Source organism: Parus major, chromosome 7 (assembly GCF_001522545.3).
Source record: "Parus major isolate Abel chromosome 7, Parus_major1.1, whole genome shotgun sequence".
NCBI classification, from domain to species: Eukaryota; Metazoa; Chordata; class Aves; order Passeriformes; family Paridae; genus Parus; species Parus major.
Genome location: NC_031776.1, coordinates 33,482,062 through 33,503,315, shown reverse-complemented (window position 1 = coordinate 33,503,315; position 21,254 = coordinate 33,482,062). Strand labels below are relative to the sequence as shown.

Sequence of the window (21,254 nt, the reverse complement as noted above, 5' to 3'; positions counted from 1 at the left end):
ACTTGTTTCATTATTCTCTTCTGTGCAGTGCCTGTTAATTTTAAGTAGGATCTGTTGTTAGGATTTGAAAAGCTTTTGAAGCCCAGGTAATTATTAGCCTCAGACTTCTGTAGTTTAGGACTTGCACACACTCTGCTGCTTTCCTTACCCTTTTCAACTCATTACAAATGTTTCCTAATTATTAAGCATATGTGACTTGTGAGCGGCGCCATACATTATTAATGGGCCAGTCTCTTAAAACTCAGTGGAAAAAAATCAAAACTCCTTATGAAAAGTTGCTACTGTGGAAGTAGTAACTTTTCATATTTAATATCAATGAGGCTTTACTTTGTCAAAGGACCAAAGTAATGTGATTGTATTAGAGACTAATAGCATGACATTTTTCTTCTGTTAAGAGGCTTGCATTTTCAGTACCATCTAAAGGGAGACAATTTTTCTCCTCTATTTTGAGGCTTGTCTTGGTTAAAAAATAGCTAAACTCACTTTCTGCCTAGCAGCAAGTTTTAACAGCAAAGACCCAAATCCTGACAAACAGTCTCATAATTTATACAATGACATTTAACTATGCAACTGCAATGGATGGAATTAAGAAACTTCTAGACTTGAGTAATCACCCTCTTTCCAAAATTAGCTGGGCAGCTCTCTGCTCCCTGAGATTTCCTATTCTTCCAGGTTTAGCAAAACTGCTCCCACAATTAGAGAGGCTCTTGGGTGAAAAACCCAGGCTGTTTGGTCAGTGAGTACAAGGTGATTTACAGCTCGTGGGTGCTTGAAGACAGAGGGTGCACACACTCTTCCTGGATTGATTTTTACCTTGTTAGTCTTTTAGGCTGGGCACAAGTGGGAATACACCAATTTCAACACATCCATCCATATTACCCCTCCAGGTCAAAACAAAGGGAGATTGAGTTGACTTTTGTAGCAGGAAACAAGTTGCTGTGGCCAGGGTGTGAGGAAGAGGAATGGCTGCAATGCTGCCAATCCAATCAGGGACCTCTGGAGCCTCACAGAGCTCCCCACCAAACCTCTGAGGCACTCCAGATAAAGGACAATAATTTCATTCACCATGATCAGGCAAAAGAAAGGTATGATCCAACAGCAGACAAAATGGGAGCCTAAATTAAATCCCAGGAGAAGATTTCACAAAAAACAAACCCCCTAAGGCTAATGAAGTTGAATTAAAAACTGTTAAATCAGCTTACGAACAACTATTATCACAAAGTGCTCATATAACACTTTCACTGGCCGAATATCAGATATATGAAAAGGGGGAATACAGCCAACAGTATGTTCACACATTTAGTAAGGGGAAATTGAATATTCTGCCTAACACCAGAAATTAAAAATCAAGCAGGGAGCCAATTTACTCATAGAGATATTAATAAAGTTCTCAGTGATTTTTATAAAGTACTGAATAGCTCTCAATTATTTTATGGTGATAAAAAAAGGAGCATGTTATATTCTTTAAGAATTCCTTAATTTTTTTCTAGGCTGCTTCAGATAGATTAAATTAAACAAGTGAAAGCAACAATCCCTCCTAGAGCTACTTTTAAATGTGAATTCTGACTTAAAGGAGACTTGGGTGGTTTTGATTACTATGATGCATTTACTGAACTATACAGTCTCTGCAATCCCTTGAATAAATCTTTCAGGGGAGGATATCTAGTTAGATTTCTAAATAATAAATGTATCCAACTGAAATGTAATATAAAAAATTTAATATCTGGGAAGTTGCACTTTCTTGGGTCTTTGTTGTTTTTGAATAGAGCAATCACAATACTAATGCAAGACCTTTATCATACCAGAATCCTTATTAGCTAAAATGTGTTATCATCTCTGCTCTTTGCCTAAAACAAGAAACAATCCACATTAGATGAGATTTCTTCTTTTATGGCAGTGGCTAGAACTAATTGAATTGATAGCTTCAAGAGCCAGCAAGTTTGCCACATAATCCAGTAGTTGTTACAAAACATTTATTAAGAAGGAGGAGAATTCAGATGAAGTCTTTTCAGCTGAAGTCTAAGACATGAAATAATTAAGGGAGAACAGAAATGGACATCTTTCAGAGTTGTTCTAAAGAGTTTCTCTTCAAAAAGACTAAATTTCATCCACCTCTAGAAAGCAAGAAAAATGTAATTTAGGGGTTTTTCTTTATTGGGCTGTGGTTGCCCAAATTTTCAGTAGCACATAAATTAATGGTCTTATGGGGTCTAAAATAGATTTGACATGAGGTCCAATGTAAGAATGTCATGTTTGACATGAGGTCCAACATTGGTTCCAGGAGCTCCAGGTTCCTCTCACTGCAGAAGCAGGTGAGAAGCATCAAATAGGGACATTTATATGGACTTATTCTCCTGTCAGAAAATAGCTGTACCTGCAGCTCTGACCTTCAACACACACTGACAAAATCTCCAGGCACTAACTCACAATGGGTTGCTCAAAAGTCATCTCAAAAAACTGTCAGTGAAAACAGAAGGATGCTGAAAAACTAGATTTCAGTAGGAAACTATTCTGTTTTTGCTCAATAATCTGTAGACAGCTAAAGAAAATAATAAATAATTCTTCACGTTGAGCAGCTGTTTTTCATGGCATGGAACAGAAAGAGCCTAACATTTTCCCAAAACAGTTTCACTGGGGTGATCAGATTGGTGAATTGATGTCATGCTGACTGAGAAATTAGGGAAAGGAAAAGGAAAGGGAAGATTCTGTGTTTCTCCCAGCACCTGACTAGAAACTCCTCTTCAGTCACTTGAGTGAGCTCTCTGCAGCTGGAGCTGCCCTGCAGTTTCCACACAGTGGAAGGCAGCAAGAGGCAGCAAGCACTGAAAATTAGTCCAGGGAAAAATGGGGAGTAGTCACTGTGATAGTAAAAATTTACCAGCAGCAACAAAGAGGTGTGAAAGTAAGTATTTCACAAATGGGAAGTGAGAGGAAGGGTGGTTTACAGCGAGTGGGCAAGAACAGACAATATATGTCATGAGGGCCTCTAGGAAGCTCCTGATGGAGACACGTGGAGATGGGTAAAAAATGAAAGACAGCAGGGTGTGAATGTGTTTTGCTGGAATTTAAGATAAAATAGATTTGATTAAGGCAGACAAAGAAAAATATGAAGGTTTCTGCCCCGGGGAGACCTTATCTTGGTTGAGTGCTGGATAAAGTTTCAGCCAGGAGAAAGAAGGAGTATGAGGACCAGAAACATGTGGGAACAAATAGGCACAATTGGTAAACCAAGCAAAGAAGAAAAAAAGATGAAAAACTGTTTCATAATCCCCCCATGCACAAACCCAGAATGCCAGCTTAGACAAAAGTAGCAAGACTGATTTATTTCCTTAACCTGAGCAAAGACCTTTGAAAATGCTTATGGTTTGAGTCAGGTGCTGGCTGAGGCATGAATCACAAGATGAGCTGTCTGTGAGATGAGAGAGGTGCTCAGCCAGGTCAGGAACATGAAAGTTCTGGGAAACATCCCAGGCACAAAACCCCATCTTGAACCCATAGCTGGCAATTACAGGAATGTAGTCAAGGGACATAAATGGGGAGAAATCTGGTGACTATTAATGGTACAAAAGCATAAAGGGTCTTGCTGGTGCTTTCAGCTTAGAGCAATTTCAAGCCATACCATGACCTCAAAGCACATTCTATGAAGAGAAATTAGACACAATTCCCACTGTGGTCTAATGAACCAATACAAAAGCATGAGCAGATCTCATTTTTAAAGGGCATGTGCAGACTAGAGGTCTAACTGGGAATCTTAGGAGGAAAACTCCATAGAAAGTTCCAAAATTGCTGAAGTAGAACAAGTGAAAAATGATCAAACACTGAAAGTGAGTCAACATCTCGTAGGAAATCCCAGATGCAAAATTGCATTAGTTCCAGCACATTTCTGCACAGAGGTAAGCGAGCTCTTAGTGGAAACAGCAGAAGATTTACTAGAGGTTTTTTCATTAAAAATAAACTCTTTCCTCCCTAATATAGAAAGGTTTTGTGAGGTGGCTACGGAAACACATAGATGAATGGACAAGAGGAGAAATAACTCCTTTTTGTGACTTATTAAAAAAGCAGGCAAAGAAGGTTTTTCTTTCAATTTTCTTAGACGTGCATAACACCAGTACAAGTGTTGCATTTCAGCAAAGGAAGGAAGCATTTCATTCAGGAAGGTTTGTCTTATGGGGAAAAATCAAGACACAGCAAAGTGCTTTCAAAGCTACCTGCCTGTAAGTGGAGAACTGAGGCACAGAGAGCACGCAGATAACAACTCACAGCCTTTGAAGAGCAAGGGAAAATCACAGCAACCACCCAGACTCCAAGGAGAGCCCCAGGATCCCTTCCTTGCTGGTTAACAGGATGTAAGAATCGGCCCCAGGCTACATTCACCTTTCCATCAGGCTAAGCCAGTTGGTTCCTTTCATGTGTTGGAGTTTTACACTAGTTGTGTTTTACACCATGAGAAAGGCGAGGCAGCGGGTGGGAAAGCAAAGGTGGGAGGAATGGAGCCACCTCCCTCACATTCCCGAGTCTGGGAGTGGGACAGGAGCACGGCACAGCACATCAGGTGATGTCCCTACAGCATGATCCAGGAGGAGAAATGCATGGGAGTGCACTCAGGAAATGAGAACAGCACATTCCTTCCACACTCACCCCAGCAATCCCATAGGTGATACAGGGCTCACACACCTTTACAATCACCTTAAAATCCAACCAGGGCAAAGATGACAAAACAAAGGGGAAGACCTTCAGGGAGGAAAGAACAAGAAGGATATTTATAATGAGAAAAGAGGTGAGATTGCTTGAAGATACAGCTTAATTACAAGGAAGGATTTGAAGGAAAAGAGAGAAAATGCTTGACAGAGAACAAGGAGACAATCATGGGAGCTACATAAAAGGAGATGAAGAAATAAGAATGGGAATAGATGATATGAGTGCACATTAACCTCTCTCATTTTTTTCTCCCAGAGTCTCAATCCAAAGTTTAAAAATGCTCTTGGATATTTGCCATGCAGTTGGTGAATCCGAGAACACACCCCTGCAGGCCCATCATGGGTCTAGATTGGCCTAATAAATCACTTGTCCCAAGACAATGCAATTAAGCCTAATTAGCCAATAGCTTTATTCCTAAACAGTCTCTTCCCAAGGGAGGTTTTAACTTTTGGTTTCTAAATTAGCTCAAGGAGCTAAATTGCTCTCATCTCCTTGGCAAAGCAACAGTTCATTTCTACCTTAGCACAGGATACCTCAAGTGCTCAGGGGACACGTGTTCTCTGCACGAGTAGTTTATTTACATTAGCCCACAGTCTGAGTCCAGTAGGACCAGTGAGAAGCCTTCTGGAAACAGCAGCATGTTCACTGCCATCTGTCACCACTGAATTCCCCACCTGGCTGCACTCAGCACAGCCTCCCCACGAGCCTCTGTGTTGCTTCTCCAGATTCTCTCCTCGACCAGGACAAGGTGCTCTGCTCTGATAAAGCTTCCAGTGGTGTTGAGATGCTCAGAGGGGACAAATTCAAGGAGTCAGTGAGAAATTGACCATCTTAGCCTACTATCTGAGTAAAGTCTGAGTAGAAGACTCAGTCTGAGTAAAGAAATTCCTCCCTGCAAGGGTGGTGAGGTCCTGGTAGAGGTTGCCCGGAGAAGCTGTGGCTCCCCCTGGACCCCTGGAAGTGTTCAAGGCCAGGTTGGACAGGGCTTGGATCAACCTGGGATAATGGAAGGTGTCCCTGCCATGGCAGGGGATGGAATGGGATGAGCTTTAAGGTCCCTCCCAACCAAAATCATTCTATAATCCTATGATTCCTAGAAATATTCTAAACAAGATCAGCTTTAGCTCTTTCCACTACAGTAGATATAAAACAACCTTCCAAACCCTTTTATGACTGTCTTTTGCTTCCTACTCACGTTCCTCCAAAGTTACATTATTTTCAGCAGTTTTACAGAAGATTCAGCTCTTTATTTTGGGGATTATGTGACTCTAATTAAAATTAAAAAAAAAAGACTAATGTGATATCTCCTCATAAATCAAGAAAATGAGCAATGAAAACTCAGCAGGAACTACCAGTCCTGGAAGGTGTAGAATAACCTCTTGCAAAACAGTTACTGGAGAGAGAAGGTTTGCACTAGAGCAGCATGGGGATCCAGAGCACTTGGGAAAAATGGGAAGGGGAAAGTATAAGGAGCTGGAGGAGCATATTTCTATTTATCTGACACCAGGGTTAGAGCTCACACACTAAAAAACCTCTGCAGGTCTCTATAAAGTAGTAGCAGGAAGCTATTTGTGCTCTGGCATTTTCATTGGTATCAAAATACCAAAAGGGGAAGTGGTCTAAAAAAAAGAGCTGATATCTCACCTCTGTCTGTGAAGAAATTGACTGAAGATGCCTTTTGTTCCTCAAATTTTTACCTTTTGCTTCTTGCTCTTTTAAGCTTTTTTTTTTTTTATCCTATGGTAAAATCCAACAAATTCTTTGGACATCAGCTGCTTCCTGCACATGCAGCATTTCTTCACACCACAGAAACTTTTCACTTTCAAACACTACCTGCTGCTAGTGTGGGCTAAAGTCTTGATAAATCCCTTCATCTTAAACACTGTAGAGTTTTAATTTAATCCTCTGCCAGGGTATATCTATTATTTTCCTGACTGCTTTACATTCACTTATTTCCCTTTCATCTGTTTAAATTGTGCCTTCCTTTTACTTAGCTTACTGTCTCAGGGCTCTGCAAATTTGTCTCCTCCTGTCCCTTTCACCACCTGACAGCAGGGCTGAGACTGCTGTCCATCCACAGCTGCAAACACCCTGCTGGGAACACCTGACTCAGGCATCTCCTCCCCCAGGTGCTCACAAATATTCACATTTCATTACAGCTAAATTGCTTGGTAATTCAAGTAATCCTTTTTATAAATGGCGAATTAGGGAGGAAGAAAAAAAAATAATAAAAAAATCAAAAGTTAAAATGTGAATTTTTCTGGAGCCCAAAGAGCCAGACAAGCAAAATTTCAGTATCAGTAGGTCACTTCAGTGCTCTCTGTGTGTTGGAAACCTCCCCTCTGCAACACTTACATGGAAACCTGGTGGCACAGGCTCAGGCTGCATTGACCCGATGGTTTCAGTAGTATTTCACAGCTCTGCTCTCTCCAGCTCCTTTTTATTTATTTGAAACCTTCCCATAAAGAAATCACTCTCACACAATTAGCCAGGAATATATTGCATTGTGATATATAGAGCAGGTGTTAAAAAAGCTATTTGAGTATTAAGAGAGACTTCAGAGGAGGTGAGATCATGGGAGAAGGGGGGTAGATCAGACCCATATATGTCAGACTGATTCAGTTTTACTGCTCTAAGGAGAAAAATGGGGCCTAGCAAAGGACTACCCCACATGCTTGGGTAGAGATGTTAATTGGGCTGGTTACAACGTGTCACTTTTAGACCCATGGCCCCTGCAGTGAATTAAAGAATCATCCCAAGCTAAGCCAAGGTGTTTGCAGGACTGCAGGGTGGTGTTTGCAATGGCACAAAACAGCAGCAGGACACAGGAGACTGTAGCACCCCCAGCTTCCATCTGATCCATCTGATCTGAAGATGATCTAAAGCCCTGCCCTCAGGCATAAATCCTTCCCACGATACTGAATCACCAACTTTATGACTCCTGTGGGAAGCTTGCACTTCCATGAAGAAGAGTGGGACTGGTTTGCCTTTTGTCTGCTGGGACATGCCAAGCTATTACTGATTAAATCAGGTCTGGGCTGTGGAGGTTTGAGTTCTGGCATGGCCTCATGTAGTGATGGCAATTAAATTAAATACTATTAAATACTTTAAATACTTTGACAATTCTATCCCAAGTTGCATTTTAAAAGAAAGCAGCAAATAAATGTTTCGTTGCTGGAGGGGATGCCAGTTTCTTAAAATGACCATAAGACAAAGCATATTCACAAAGTTAAGGAAAGTTAAACCAAAATACCTAAATTCCTTTGGTGATGTGCAGTAGATGGGTTTGGGGAGTTTAAAAGGGAAATTTTGGACCAAGCTGTTTTATTTTCAATATGTCCTTTTTGCCCCAGCCTCAGACAGCAAAAGGCAAATGTTCCACCTCTCTAATTACAGGCAGAATATAAATTTTCCCATTAAGACACAGTAGATTATTTCCATATAAAAATAACTACCTAGTCAATAACTTGCAGGAAATCTGAAGGATGAGACAAATCAGAGAAATTTATAAAGGTGGGTAAAAATGACTCACCTAAACCTGGCCATGAGTTAAAACAGTATTTCAGATAGCTCAAACGACAAAAGGGTGTCAGCTGGGCTGGAATTTAATTCCCTGCTTATGTGTGGACTGAGAAACAAGTGGTTGGTAGCTCTGTTCTTGACTGAAGTTGTGTGGCCACTGGGTGTCATCCTTGATTCAGATGACAGCCAGAGCCTCTGCAGCTCCAGCGCAAAGCATGCAACTTCCCAGCAGTTAAATTCCACTCTATTTGATTGTACAACATACAGCAAATTGCTCTGCATTTAAATCAGCTATACAATTGAACACTTTGACATAGACAAATTCTCCTTTGTCTCAGTGCCTTATTTGGAGACCTGAAATGGCTGGGTGATGAGGGAAAGAAGGAAAAGTAGTGTAACCGGGCCATAGGAACCACAAACAATTTGATGGGTGATTATCAAATCTTGGGAAATATTAAATAACTATGATTAAATAATGCAGAGGGTCGATGCAGGAAGTTTGGAATTATATCCTTAATTGGTCCCCAGGCTGGAAAAGCTTATTCCATATAGGTAATTTCATTTAAGATATTCAGTATCCAGATTCAGCACGCAAATTAATGACTATGTATGAAGGAACTGGTTCAGGAAAACTTAATATAAACTCTTAGCTACAACAGCAAGCTAGTACCCTCAGAAAAGTTCCAAAATGGAAAAAAGGGGAAAAAAGACTGAAAGTCCTTGACATTTTATTCATTCCACCTATAGCTATTCTGTAATCTTTCACATTTTTTCCCACTGTTTAGCACCTTCCCAGTTTCCCACAACCAGGATCCATGGGAGCTGCACAACCAGGAGTGTCCATGGGGCAATGCCTGCACCTGGCAACAGGGGAGCAGAAAAAAGCCTTTCCAGAAGTAATATCCAGATATCCAGTGTGTTTTGCCTGTGTTCACATATAAGGTTGGAATCAGCTCACAACAGGCCATATGTCATCCTAATGAGTTTTCTGTTATGGGTGACTGAGAAGAACTTATCAGCGTTATTTTGTTATCTCCTGGGAGTCTAGACAGTCTGAAACCAGCACATAGAGCACCAAAGCTGCTTATTATAATATTATTTGTCTCTGAAACATGATTTATTTTGCGTTCTTCAAGCTAAAATAAAAGGAACTGCCAGCAATTTCTCAAAACATTACAGCCAGAAATGTTTACATTTGTCAGTGCATTAAAAGTATTTATCCCACTGTTCTTAATATACATAGAATATAGCCATAAAATAGCTTAAATAACAGGTATTTTGGTTAATGCAGCTAACCTCAGCTGATAGCTCAGCTTTCCATGGATTATACAGTCTTTCAGAACAGATCTCCATGTAATAATTCCTAGCTTTACCAGTGGATATAATTTTAATGAAAACATGCCACTACTAAAGAGCTATTAGGAACAGAGTTGAAACTGGCTTTGATTTTGGTCACCAACTAAAGACTTCAATGATTATTTAAAATTCATTTTTAAAGGAAGATGTTAAATATTCTCTTTATATTAAGCAGTCTCCGTCATAGACATGATTTAGGATGCTTATTCTTAGTATTATCGACACTCTCTTTTATGGTTCTATTTATTTAAGAACTGATAGGAGACTTAAAGGAGGAAATGGATTTTAGATGTGAGCATGTGCTTTAGCAATTTCAAAATTTACTAAAGTTAGCATAAAACAACCCATCTGAAGTAACAAAGTCAGATAACCAAATTGTCTAAATGTTTACTCCCCTTTTCATTGAAGCAATAAATCAGTAACAAATATCAGCCCAATGAGTTTTTCCTGAAACAGGAATTTTTTTCTGTTTCTATAGATATATCCATAGATGCACATGCCCACATTCTATGTCTGGGAATTGACACAATTTCACTTTCAGATCTCTATTCAAAAGGAAGGTTCTTTCCTATTTAAATTCCACAGCACTTTTTATTTGGGAATTTATTATTAGAGAAATACTTACGCTGGTTTAATACTCTTGGAATGCTTTTCATGAATAAAGGCACCAGCAAGGCCTCCTGCTCCAGAGTTTAAATACTGCAAAGAATAAATCAATATGTACATGTTATGCTCATTATCTGTAAAGTATCACTTTCCTTCCCTCACCCTGATCTATAAAACAAACCAATTTTAACATTTCTAGTGGTTTCTAGATGGGAGATCTTAGCACTTGTCATAAACTGCTGATGAAGGTAAAAGCAGATATATTTTTTCAGGTTAGTTTTAAAAGTATCTCTCTTGGCTTACATACGGTATTTGAAGTCTAACAGGCCAGAAAATTGAAGTACATCTGAAATATAATACATATAGCAAAGTCATCAAACAATTCATCTGACTGTGTCTGTCGAGTCTTAATCTCACTAGGAGCCAAAGGAACTAAAGATACCTTGCTCTGTGATCTGAAATTATTAAAGTTTAGTCAAGAATATTCTCTTATTTAGGGACCACTTCATAAAATATTATGGCTGTGAGACCTTCTTGGTGTGAGAAGAGCCCCTGATCCCATATCCACAGGGCAGATGTTTAACCACCAGCAGTATCCATCTCACATCCACAAGACCTTGCAAAGGAGCATTGCCAATAGAATTTTTTGGAACAACTCATAACAAAGGCGCCATCAGTGTCCATCTCTTTGTTGTGGCAAATTCAAGGATTCAGCCAAGTCTTGCTCAACAGTTCAGGTGCAGCTGTTATTCACCTGACCTGCTTGCTGACCCATGAGATAAGTGACATTATGGAAAACAGCCCCCAACAACGAATCTGTTTTACCTTGTAGGAGCACCAGCAGGCAAAATCTACTCCCCAGTCATGCAAATGAAGCTCTACATTCCCAACAGCATGAGCCAGGTCAAATCCGACAAAGCATCCCTGCAGGAAAGAGATTGTTATTAAGTTACTTATTAAGACAATCATCACTGTGAAATGATTTCTAAAAGAACTACTTCAGAGCTTAACTTGCTCTCGGTATTTGCAGGCTACCTGGAGACGTTTTACAGAAGCAGAGGGTGATGGGATAAGTGGGAATGGATTTAAACTCAAAGAGGAGAGATTTAAGTTACATATTAGGAAGAAATATTTTTCTGTGAGGGTGGTGAGACACTGTAACAAGTTATCCATAGAAGCTGTGGCTGCCCCTGGATCCCTGGAAGTGTCCAAGGCCAGGTTGGATGAGGCTTGGAGCAACCTGGGATAGTGGAAGGTGTCCCTGTTCATGGCAGGGGGCTGGAAAAAGCTGATCCTTAAGGTCCCTTTCAACCCAAACCCCTTTATGATTAATCTATCAAGTTTCATATCTTCTGAGTCATTACTAGAAACAAGTTTCCTACGCCACAGATACACATAGAGATCACCAACTGTTCTGTGATTTGTCTTCAAGGATGCTTGGATGGGGTTTAGATTGCTGAGGTTTTGATAGTGCAGTGAAGTGGAATCACTTGAAACGAGTATTGAGAACAAATGTATAAATACAAACACTTGCAGGGCACAACAAACCCCAGGCAGTGACAAAGCACTAATGGTCATAATGATGCCATGAACAATTACATTCCAACATATATTCATGCTCAAGGTGTCCCTGGTATTTAAAAGAGGAGGTCCTTGCTCTTTGGGAGTCCAAATGGATGAGATAGCAGCTTATGCAATGCCTTGATATTTAATTTTTATACTTGTCCTTAAAAGGAAGGACTCTGTCATTTCTCTGTGAAAAGTCTTGTATTTGCCATAATCACAATTTGCACAGGACACTGGAAAAAATTCAGGGCAGGGGGGGAACCTAACATCTAAGGACTGAGACATTTCTCGATCTAAGAGTTTTACACATGAAATAACCACTGGATGGCAGCATCTTTAAACTAAAAAGTTATTCTAAGCTTTGCTATTTTTTTAACAGCAGATAAATAAAACTGCTTTTTCTGCCTGGACTACAAATGAAACGTTACTTTGCATTCTTCTTTTAAAACACAAACAGCTTGCTTGCAAGCAGCAGGGTAGGAATAAGAGTGAGAGCACAGGCTTCAGAAAAATCAACGTCCAATAATAAAACAAAGGGGTTTTTTTAAGAATTGCCTGCTGTTTCTTGCATGGAGGGAGTCTTAGCTAAATTATTTAAGCAGTACTTTGGTATATTAAATCTTCTGTATAAACTAGATAACAATTTGTATGGAGCAGCATTTTAGGAAGACGTGACACGTTAATTCTAATGGAGACGTTTGTGAAGTTATCAGCTTGAAAAGTTGCTCCAAAACGATGGGAAGAAAACTCACTGCCACAGCATTTGCATGATCTAAATGTTGGAACTGGAGTCCCAATAAATAGCCATGGTGGCTTGATTTCACAGGGACACACAGAACTGAGTTAAGACAAATCAGCTGAAATGGTGAAGCTAATGCAGAGAGGCTGGAGCACACTGAATTCCGATGGGAATTCTCTCATTCAGGGATAAAATGGCTTTGGATCAGAGAAATAAGCTACAGCAAACTAAAGCAAATCACCAGTGAATGAGAAGTTTCTTGTAGGGTTTTAAGGCATTAGCTTCAAAACCTCAGTTGACTGGATTTAAACCTTAACAGGTACATACATCCCACACAAACTTTTGGAAGCAATTCTATGACAGATTCACTGGTTTCAGTGGAAACCAGGAATAACACAACAAGAGTCTTGCAGAATGTGTCTGGCTGTGCATTAACAAAATTGAAACAAATAAAAAAATTTAAAAAAAGGAAGTTGCTCATAAAGAAAAAAGATGCAAGAAATTTAATTCTATAAATCATGCGTCAAAACCAGTTGTCCTTTCCCTGTCAGTACATCTTATACTCTATAAAAAATTGTGTTCAACCACACAATATCAAATTATGAAAATACAGTAGATGGGAGGTAGGAGGAGACACCTTGGACAGTGGCAGGTTGGATGCCCTCACAGTAACGAGGCTCCACAACCACATCCACACGTGTCACCTTGACATGGACAAACTCTCCTGGGCACTGACAGTGGCTGCAGTAGATCAGCTCAAACCCACAGTAGGCTCAGAGCCCACAAAAAAGAAGGTCATTGACACAAAACCCATAGGTCATCCTCCTGAACTCCTTTAGCTGCTCCCCACCACTTTGAGATTGGCTGGCAGATCCCACTGGGCACTGTTTAAGAATATTGAGGCACAGCCTGGAAATTCGGGTTCGGTGCTGGCAGGGTTCCTGCATCGTCTCAGAAACGCCCACTCGCACCGGTTTGTTCGAGTCGTCATCTGCAGGATGGGTTCTGCTGGTTTGCTTTCCCAGGGAGGTGTCTGGCACTTGAGTCACACAAACAGCAAATGTTTAGCCACACAGATTGCATGGAAAAAGTAAAACAAACTGAAGCAGCTCTCCCTGCAGAAGCCACGCAGAACCAGGACTGCGTGGGAACGGCGCTTCCCCAGGCTGGGGGGAAAACAGAGCTCTCCATCTGCTCTGGGCAAAGGAGAGGACATGTGCTCTCCCCTGCCTCTTCTGTTTTATTCTAACATCTAAAAGTCATTTCTGCAAAGTGTCTGAGTAGCTGCTGATAACCAGCAGGTAACAACTCAGCATGGACAATGACATTTGGAGAGAGGGAGAGAAATGACAGCTTCACGCCAGCAAAGCCGGGACATTTAGAAGGAGAGACAGGAAAAGAAATGAAGATGAAGGATCTTAAAGCTCTTCCTACTGGGACTCAAGAGATTAAAATATTTTACATAACGGCACAGAGTCAGTGGAAAGTACAATATAACTTATGAAATGAAAATTGTATTTGAAAGGTAGAATCTCCTAAAAGTCAGCCGTTTCTTCACCTGTAGAAGAATTAAACAACTCAGCCTCCTCCATCCTCTAGAGCAAGCTTGAAAGTATGAAAGAAGGAAAACTCTTACATCCTGCTCAGCCTGCTGATGAGTCTCTTGCACAATACGTAGTAATTTCGATTTATCTGAGAGACCTTAGATGGAAAAATAGCCTGAGGTAATTTTTCAAGCTTAATTTAGTTCATTTAATATTTAATGACTTAATGAAGCTGTCTATGTGCAGAGCTTTCACTCTGGGAGGAATCTTAATGTACGCAGAGAACTTAGGAAATTGGCTTAAAAAATGTAAAAGGAAATCAGTAACTTAATTCATAAATGATTGACCTCAAGAATCCTAGGACATTTTCCAGGCCTCCAGAGCTCACAGCTCAAATCCCTAGCCAAGCCCTGATAGGGCACAACGCTGTGGGACTTTATTTCAATTGTACATTAAAAGAATTATTAAGACCATCTGTGTAGGACCTTTCTCTCTGACATACTGCCTGACAAGTGATTTTTTTTTTCCCTCTCTTCTTCTCAAATGGCATTTTCACCTTGTATTTTCCCCTTCTGACTCATTTGCTTGTCAGCTCTCCCCAGCCTGATTTCTGTTCAGGAGTGCAGGGTCACTCACCACCCTTCAGCCCTGGGAAGGAGAACCTTGCATTTTTGCTACAAACATGACTTTTCAGTCTTATCTGCTTTTAAAAGGACTTTCAGCCTATGAAAATATGTTGACTAGAAGACAATGTTAGATTCATCAGGTCCAGAAGCTCTTGAAGGAAAAATGGTCTGTAAGTCCAAGTAAACTCATAGATGTTAATGACTGCTTCAGCAGTTATTTTTGTTTTTGTCTAATCCAGCAGCAGCTCTTAACCCCATCTCTGGACTGGGAAAAGAGGAGCCAATTTTTTTGAAAACCCCACATTTCAGGCATTTTGATAACCAGAAGCCCCAAGCCCAAGATAAGCAGCAGGGAACAGAAATGCTTCTTACCAACTGAAACTCTTCATGAATCAACGATTTTGTGGCTGTTCAAGTAAATATTTGTCATCCACAGATGTTGAAGTGTGGTGTAACAGTTTGTTACATAGAGGGTTTGTATAAACATATAAACATCACTTAACCCAGGGGCAGAATCTGTAAGGACATTGAGCTGACTGTATCTGACAGGAGGGAAATAAAAACACGGCTGGCTCATGCTTTTCAAGCCTTAAGGGTACTCAAACAGTTCTTCAGGTTGAATTAATTTTGCTTTTTCAGTATACTAATGATATTTTAGTTCATGAATCTACCTGGATCTCAATCCTGCACAGTCGAACCACAAAGATACTAGAAATTCAATTTGGTGGTTTGTTTGTTTGTTTTATGTTTGTTTTTTTCTCTCTGTTGAAAGACCTGTGGAAGAAGAGATTCATGTCTACATTATGTCATTTCTAACAGGCATTCAGATGGAAACAGGCCTTTGACATCTCCCTGTTCCTGCTGGAGTGCTGAATTGCTGTCACAAATTGCTCTGCTCTTCAGGAACATGATACAGTCTCTGGGTAAAGTGTGTGGTGGTTTTGTGTGCATCCCTGTGGAAGCCCATACCCCTGAGTTAATATTATTATTACTTGCAGTGCCTTGAAGGAATTTTACTCTTTCTCCACCAAGTTCTGGTTATCTCCTCAAATTTTATAAATATCAAATCCATTTTCCCTCTATGTATTAAGCTGTGAGTGACAATTCTCTCCCAGAATACCGCTTTGGGGCAGTTTAGAGCTATCAGTGAAACTGCATTTCTTCCACATCTCCAAGTCTGCAGCCCACAGTCCAGAGAGCATCTTTGGAGAGGTGGTAAAGCAATAGTTTATTCCCAGGTTGTTCATCTTTATGGAAAGGAAGAAAGATTTCTCTCTCTTTCTCCGACACCTTTCAGGCACATCACGGAGCAGCTTTCTGGGAAGCAGCACTGAGGACATGTAGGTGTTGGCAGCTGAACGAAAGCTCTGCTGCCACCAGGAGAGGGAGAGAGTAGAGCAGTGGGTGGCATCATCCTGTTAATAACCTGTCTTCCCTTTCTAACATTCCAGCACAGTGGAATTGTGATTTTTTGTGGTCAGCAAGGTACTGGCAGACACTCCAGGAAAGCACCATGACGGTGTTGCTTTTGGAGCTCCGACACAAACTCGCTTCCCCTGCAGATGACTCCCCACACTTCTTTTCACCCTGCTTTTCTACATCCATGTCAAGAGTTGGTTTTGTTTTGTACTGTTTTTAACACTGGGTTTTAACACCAGGTGCTGCTCTGTGAGAACATTCCCGTTTTATATCCCACGGGCCCTGCACCAGCTCTCACACCTGCTCTGCTCTCCCAGGGGGGACTTTACCAGCGCTTGCCATCAGCATAATTTACACCCTGACGTCCAGAAAAATTCCACTGCCAAACCTACAGCTACAGAAGATGTATAGTGTGCTGTGAGGTAGGAACCTCTCCAGGGAGTTAAATCATTAAATATAAACAGTTAGCTGGTTTGCCAAAAATCCAGTGATACTAAATAAGTTTACCCTTCAGTGGTTTAATCTTGTATGAGATAAGGTGCATCCAGTAAAAGGCTGCCACCATGGAAAGTCTGGTGACCTCCTGTTGATAAGACAACTTAATTAAAAACTATTTTCCCCTGGATTCCTAAGGCAATTGAGATGGTTAAAGAGTTTTACAGCTATGTCCACAGAACACGCTGTCTGCAAGCTCTGAAGGCTGAGTCATCACTAAAATACACTCATCTTGTGATGTTGATGTGATCCACATTGTGCCTGTCTCTGGAAAACTCATCAGTGGAGCCTGAGCAGCGCTGGCTCCGTGGGGAGCTCACCTCCCTGCCCAAGGGGGGCAAAATCTGCCATAGCAGGGCTACAGAAAAGGAGGGGAATCATGAGAGTCTGTCGAAAAAGCTCAGAAATCTTACACAAACTAACTTTCAAAGACAGATTAGAGCTGTGATTGCCTCCTCCTCCTCCTTCACTGAGGCTCTTGGTATTCTACCCTTCAAGAAAAGCCATGTCAAAGCTAATAGTCATGAATTACCTTTTCCAAATAGTTTAACATTCATCTGCCTGAAAGACTGCTCCCACAGGGCTATTTCTTCATGCAGCACACAGTCCCCAAAGGGTCTGGGCACAGAGTGCTTTTACATTTTACAGAGACCTACAAATTTCTGTGTTTTGTTCCACAAAAAAAAACCCAGAACAATAATGTTAAAATATTTCACAGAGAAAACTGATCTAAAATTGGTATGAAAAGGACACATCTGGAGCAGTCTTACCTTTTTTTGGCCAGCCTTTGTTATTCTAGGGATGTCAAACAACTGTCCTGTGTAGTACTGCACCCCACAGAACAGAATGACAGCAATAGAGTCCCCTTCCTTCTCAATTACAGCCAGGATATCTTCAGTCCTCAAGGTTTCCTCCCCCTAAATCAAAGCACACATTTTACATCAACTCGGGCAGTAATGACATTGCCATTCTTTATTTTGTACTCTATATTTTACCATGAGCCAGGCTGCTTGCATAAGGAGATCAAAAGCAAACCCTGATCTTGGTATGATACACAAAGGTTGTGCTATGAAGTAGCCTGTGAGCAAGTAAGCTCAAAAAAATAATCATTAGCAAGTGAATCTTGGAGGTGCCTGCTATAAAAAGTCTCTTCACTTCATGCTCTAACATGCTTCATACTCTTAAATATTTCTGACAGTTATAATTTACAGTCAAAAATTCCTGGTGCAGACAGAATATCTAAAGATTTTTAAGTGGCATCTGAAATTTGTGACACCCACAAGATTTGAAAGTTGTCTATCAGTTTCACTCTGTACTTTTCTGATAAACTTGGTATCCCACAGGAAGCTATTATAAACCTGCCATATTCATATTTCAAAAACAATGTCTCACATCATCAAAAGCACAAAAATCCCCAAACCTGTGGTCATTAAATATAGAAGAATTTCAACGACAAGGCAAAAAAAAAAAAAAAAATCAACCTAATTTTTGATTCTTTACAGGAAAATTACTGCCCCATCCTCCTCCTGTCTTCCTAGCAAGGGATCTTGTAAAACATACCACCACCTAGGGATCAATTAGGCAGTGAAAACCTAGAATTGAATTAGACTTGTTACTGAAAAAAGCTCGGGCAAGATGGTTGAATTGCAAGGCACTGTTATTATCTCAACAATCTCTGCAAATCTATCAAGCGTTCAGGAGTGGGCTCTTTACTCACAAGATGACTCAGATTTCAGAAGCAAAAGGTCACCCTCGGTTTATAGTTAGGTGACAAAGTTCTTAATGCTGCAGAAGTGAAGCGAGGCAGCCTTTCAAATTAATCTGAATTGCATATTACTGAGAGCAGACCTTTCCCTCAGCTGCAGACACAGTGGTGCTCATGTTATGGCAATCTCTTACCTCAGGACATTCAGAGAGCACTGGGCATTCTCAGTGAGAATTTTGCAGGTGACTCAGGAGGCTGCTGGGTTTTTTTTTTTTGGAAACAGGAAAAGTAGAGGAAATAGCTTTTTTGTTGTTGTTGTTCTTCTGGGAAAACTGACTATTGAATCAGCAATTATAAAATGGGGTTTAATGTCAAAAGTATATGCTGAACACGTCTGTTTATGAGTCACAAATTTTATCTGTGTTTTAATAAACACAGATTACAACTCCTACACTGGAACATTTGAGAATATATACATGAAATGTGTTTCTGCCCTTGGTGGCAGCCAGGAGAAGTGCCAGATTCCTCACTGACCTGCCGTGGCTGCAGCAGGACCATGCTTTTCTCCACATCCAGCCCATGCAGCCGGAGCTGGGACTCCACAGCATACTGGAAGAGAATTCCATGCAGACAACATTAACATAAATACATGATGAACAACTACAAGGAAAAGAAGGACAAACCCATCAGAGCTTGAGAAAGGTGTTCAGATGCCTTGCCTTTCACTAAAAGTAATGCTTGAAAGCATAATCCAACTCCACTGAGAAACTTACAGATTTCTTTTGGACTGAAAAAGATCTGAATTTAATTATCAGGAGAGACTGCAAGGACAAAGTCAAAGCCTGAATCCCACAGGATAAATCCACGGAGCAGAGTGAGGGTGGAGATGGGGCCCTGAGCAATCCAGGGGGTGGCATCCCTGCCCATGGCATGGTGACCTTGATGTCCTCTCCAACCTAAACCATTCCATGGTTCTGTGCTGAGATGTGATGCAGGCACTTCACCAGAGGCCAGAAAGCCAAGCCTGCAGGGAGAGCAGCCAAGGAGGACTGAGCATCCCTTCTCCAGGAGCCCTGGGTACCCTCATGCCCTGCTGCCAATACAAATGAGGTTTGGCCAGCACAGGCGTCCTGCCCTGTGGCATTCTCACATCTCCTATTTGCGGCACAGCTGGAGGGAAATAAGAGCTTTAAACTCTCAAGCTATTTTAAAAATCTTATCTGCCGATTTTACCGATAAATAATGGTCCTGGAGATGAAATAAAAATCATCAAATAACAGTATAAAAGAGTTTAAAATTTCACGACAGGAACTGAAGCGATGGCAGTTGCAGAGATTATTACTGAAGTGCTACAGAAATTTAAGAGGATGGAGTGTAAATGTACAAGTGCACGTGGAACAAATGTGGGATTAATCTGAACATTACTTAGAATAAAAGCAATTTGAGGTGTATACATCTGTGCCAGCATCTTCATTACAAATAAACCTGTTAGTAGCTCGAGTCACTTTTATTGCACCTTAGAGATCAAATTTGTTATCAATTTCCAGGAGTTTAAAGTGCTGATGATAAAGTAGCGGTGGCCCACAAACCCAAAGATTAATTTGCTCAAAGCTCTGATGCACGGGCTATTGTCTCTTATTTTATAGCAGACAAATGATGTTTGAACTAGTAATCTAAAGTGCTAAGAACAAACATTTCCATCTCTGTCTGGGGATATATAAGTGTTAATGTTGTGAGTTTGTATTGATTTGGTTTCATAAAGTAAAACAGAAACAAGAATTAATAAAACATTTACAACTTTAGTTGATTTAGGCCAGTAGTTTGCTCAATGTCTTTAAAAAGACTAATAAATCAATGCACCCATTCATTCTTTTCCTCCTGCAACACTTCTTATTTGAACAAAAGGAATAAAGCTACGATCTGTAAAATATGCTGAGCTCAAAAGCTTCTGACAGATTCTTTTATTGTAATGTTACTTGGACAAGATGAGCTAATAAATATTCAAATCATACTACTTATATTCTTTGGAAAAATATGATTAATAATACAAATATGGTGAAATATTAATTTCTTACATGGTCAGAAGGAAAGGCTCTTGCTTCTAGAAGAATTTTATAGCGTCTTGGAGTAGGCTTAAAGAAAGATAGCTGTTAAGAGAAAAATAATATAGAAATATTGAAATTTATCTAAGCAGAGATGAGAAAGATGCTGCCAGCACATAACTTAATAAAGACTGCTTTACTTTCATGTAGACTACAGAGAATCCCCCAGAAACTACAAATATTTCTTTGTCCATATGACATTTATCAAAGTAGGAAAGTGTTACAATACTGTATTTCACATATCCATAACAAAGGCCACCAAAACCCAGCAGTGAAAACTTGCACTTACAGGAATCAATGGCAAAGCTCTGACTGCAGCCAGGGAAGCTGGGATTTCACCCAGCCCCATCCAGCAATCAGAAGCAGCAGCTGAAGAGTGACAGGCAGTGAAGAAGAATTAGATTTGCATCCCTGCCCTAAAATTTTAGTTACTGGGACATCCCTTACTCCAAAACAACCCTGACCAAAGACCTGATCTCAGCACCTACAGGTGGGTGGTCCTTTCTTCTCAGTTCCTGCCCACCGTGCCAGGAGGATTAGGAAGACTTACAAGCCCTCCTGTTTCCTTAACTTGGAAATTTGGTGTGGAATTGAAATTTGAGAAGTTACTTGTAAATGTTTCTTAAATAACAAGATTTCCTCTGGCAGCTGACATGCAACACATGTGAGAACAGCTCAAACTTCCCCTACAGAGTCCTTGAAAATATTTCTCTGTCCAGCTTTCCTCCTTACTATTGAGTCAGGCCAGGTCTTGCACATACATTATTCAAGATACAATTCCCAAGGCTTAAAAACTTAATCTGTCACCCAGTGCTGTCTCTGTGAGGTCCTCAGAAAATACTTTGCTTACACACACACAAAGAAAGGGGAAAAATA

The 21,254-nt window shown here is 40.4% G+C and overlaps 1 protein-coding gene across 4 annotated transcripts in view; it reads right to left on the bottom strand.

Moving 5' to 3' along the window:
- Positions 1-21,254, bottom strand: part of KYNU (kynureninase) — a 57,342-nt gene that overhangs the window by 12,962 nt on the left and 23,126 nt on the right. For all 4 annotated transcript variants that reach the window (XM_015635468.2, XM_015635470.3, XM_015635469.3 and 1 more), the window contains exons 6-10: positions 20,352-20,423; positions 18,811-18,885; positions 17,342-17,488; positions 11,008-11,106; positions 10,202-10,275 (exon numbers count right to left, since the gene is read on the bottom strand). In XM_015635468.2, the coding sequence (XP_015490954.2) occupies positions 10,202-10,275; positions 11,008-11,106; positions 17,342-17,488; positions 18,811-18,885; positions 20,352-20,423 (467 nt within the window). The remainder of the gene's footprint in view (positions 1-10,201; positions 10,276-11,007; positions 11,107-17,341; positions 17,489-18,810; positions 18,886-20,351; positions 20,424-21,254) is intronic.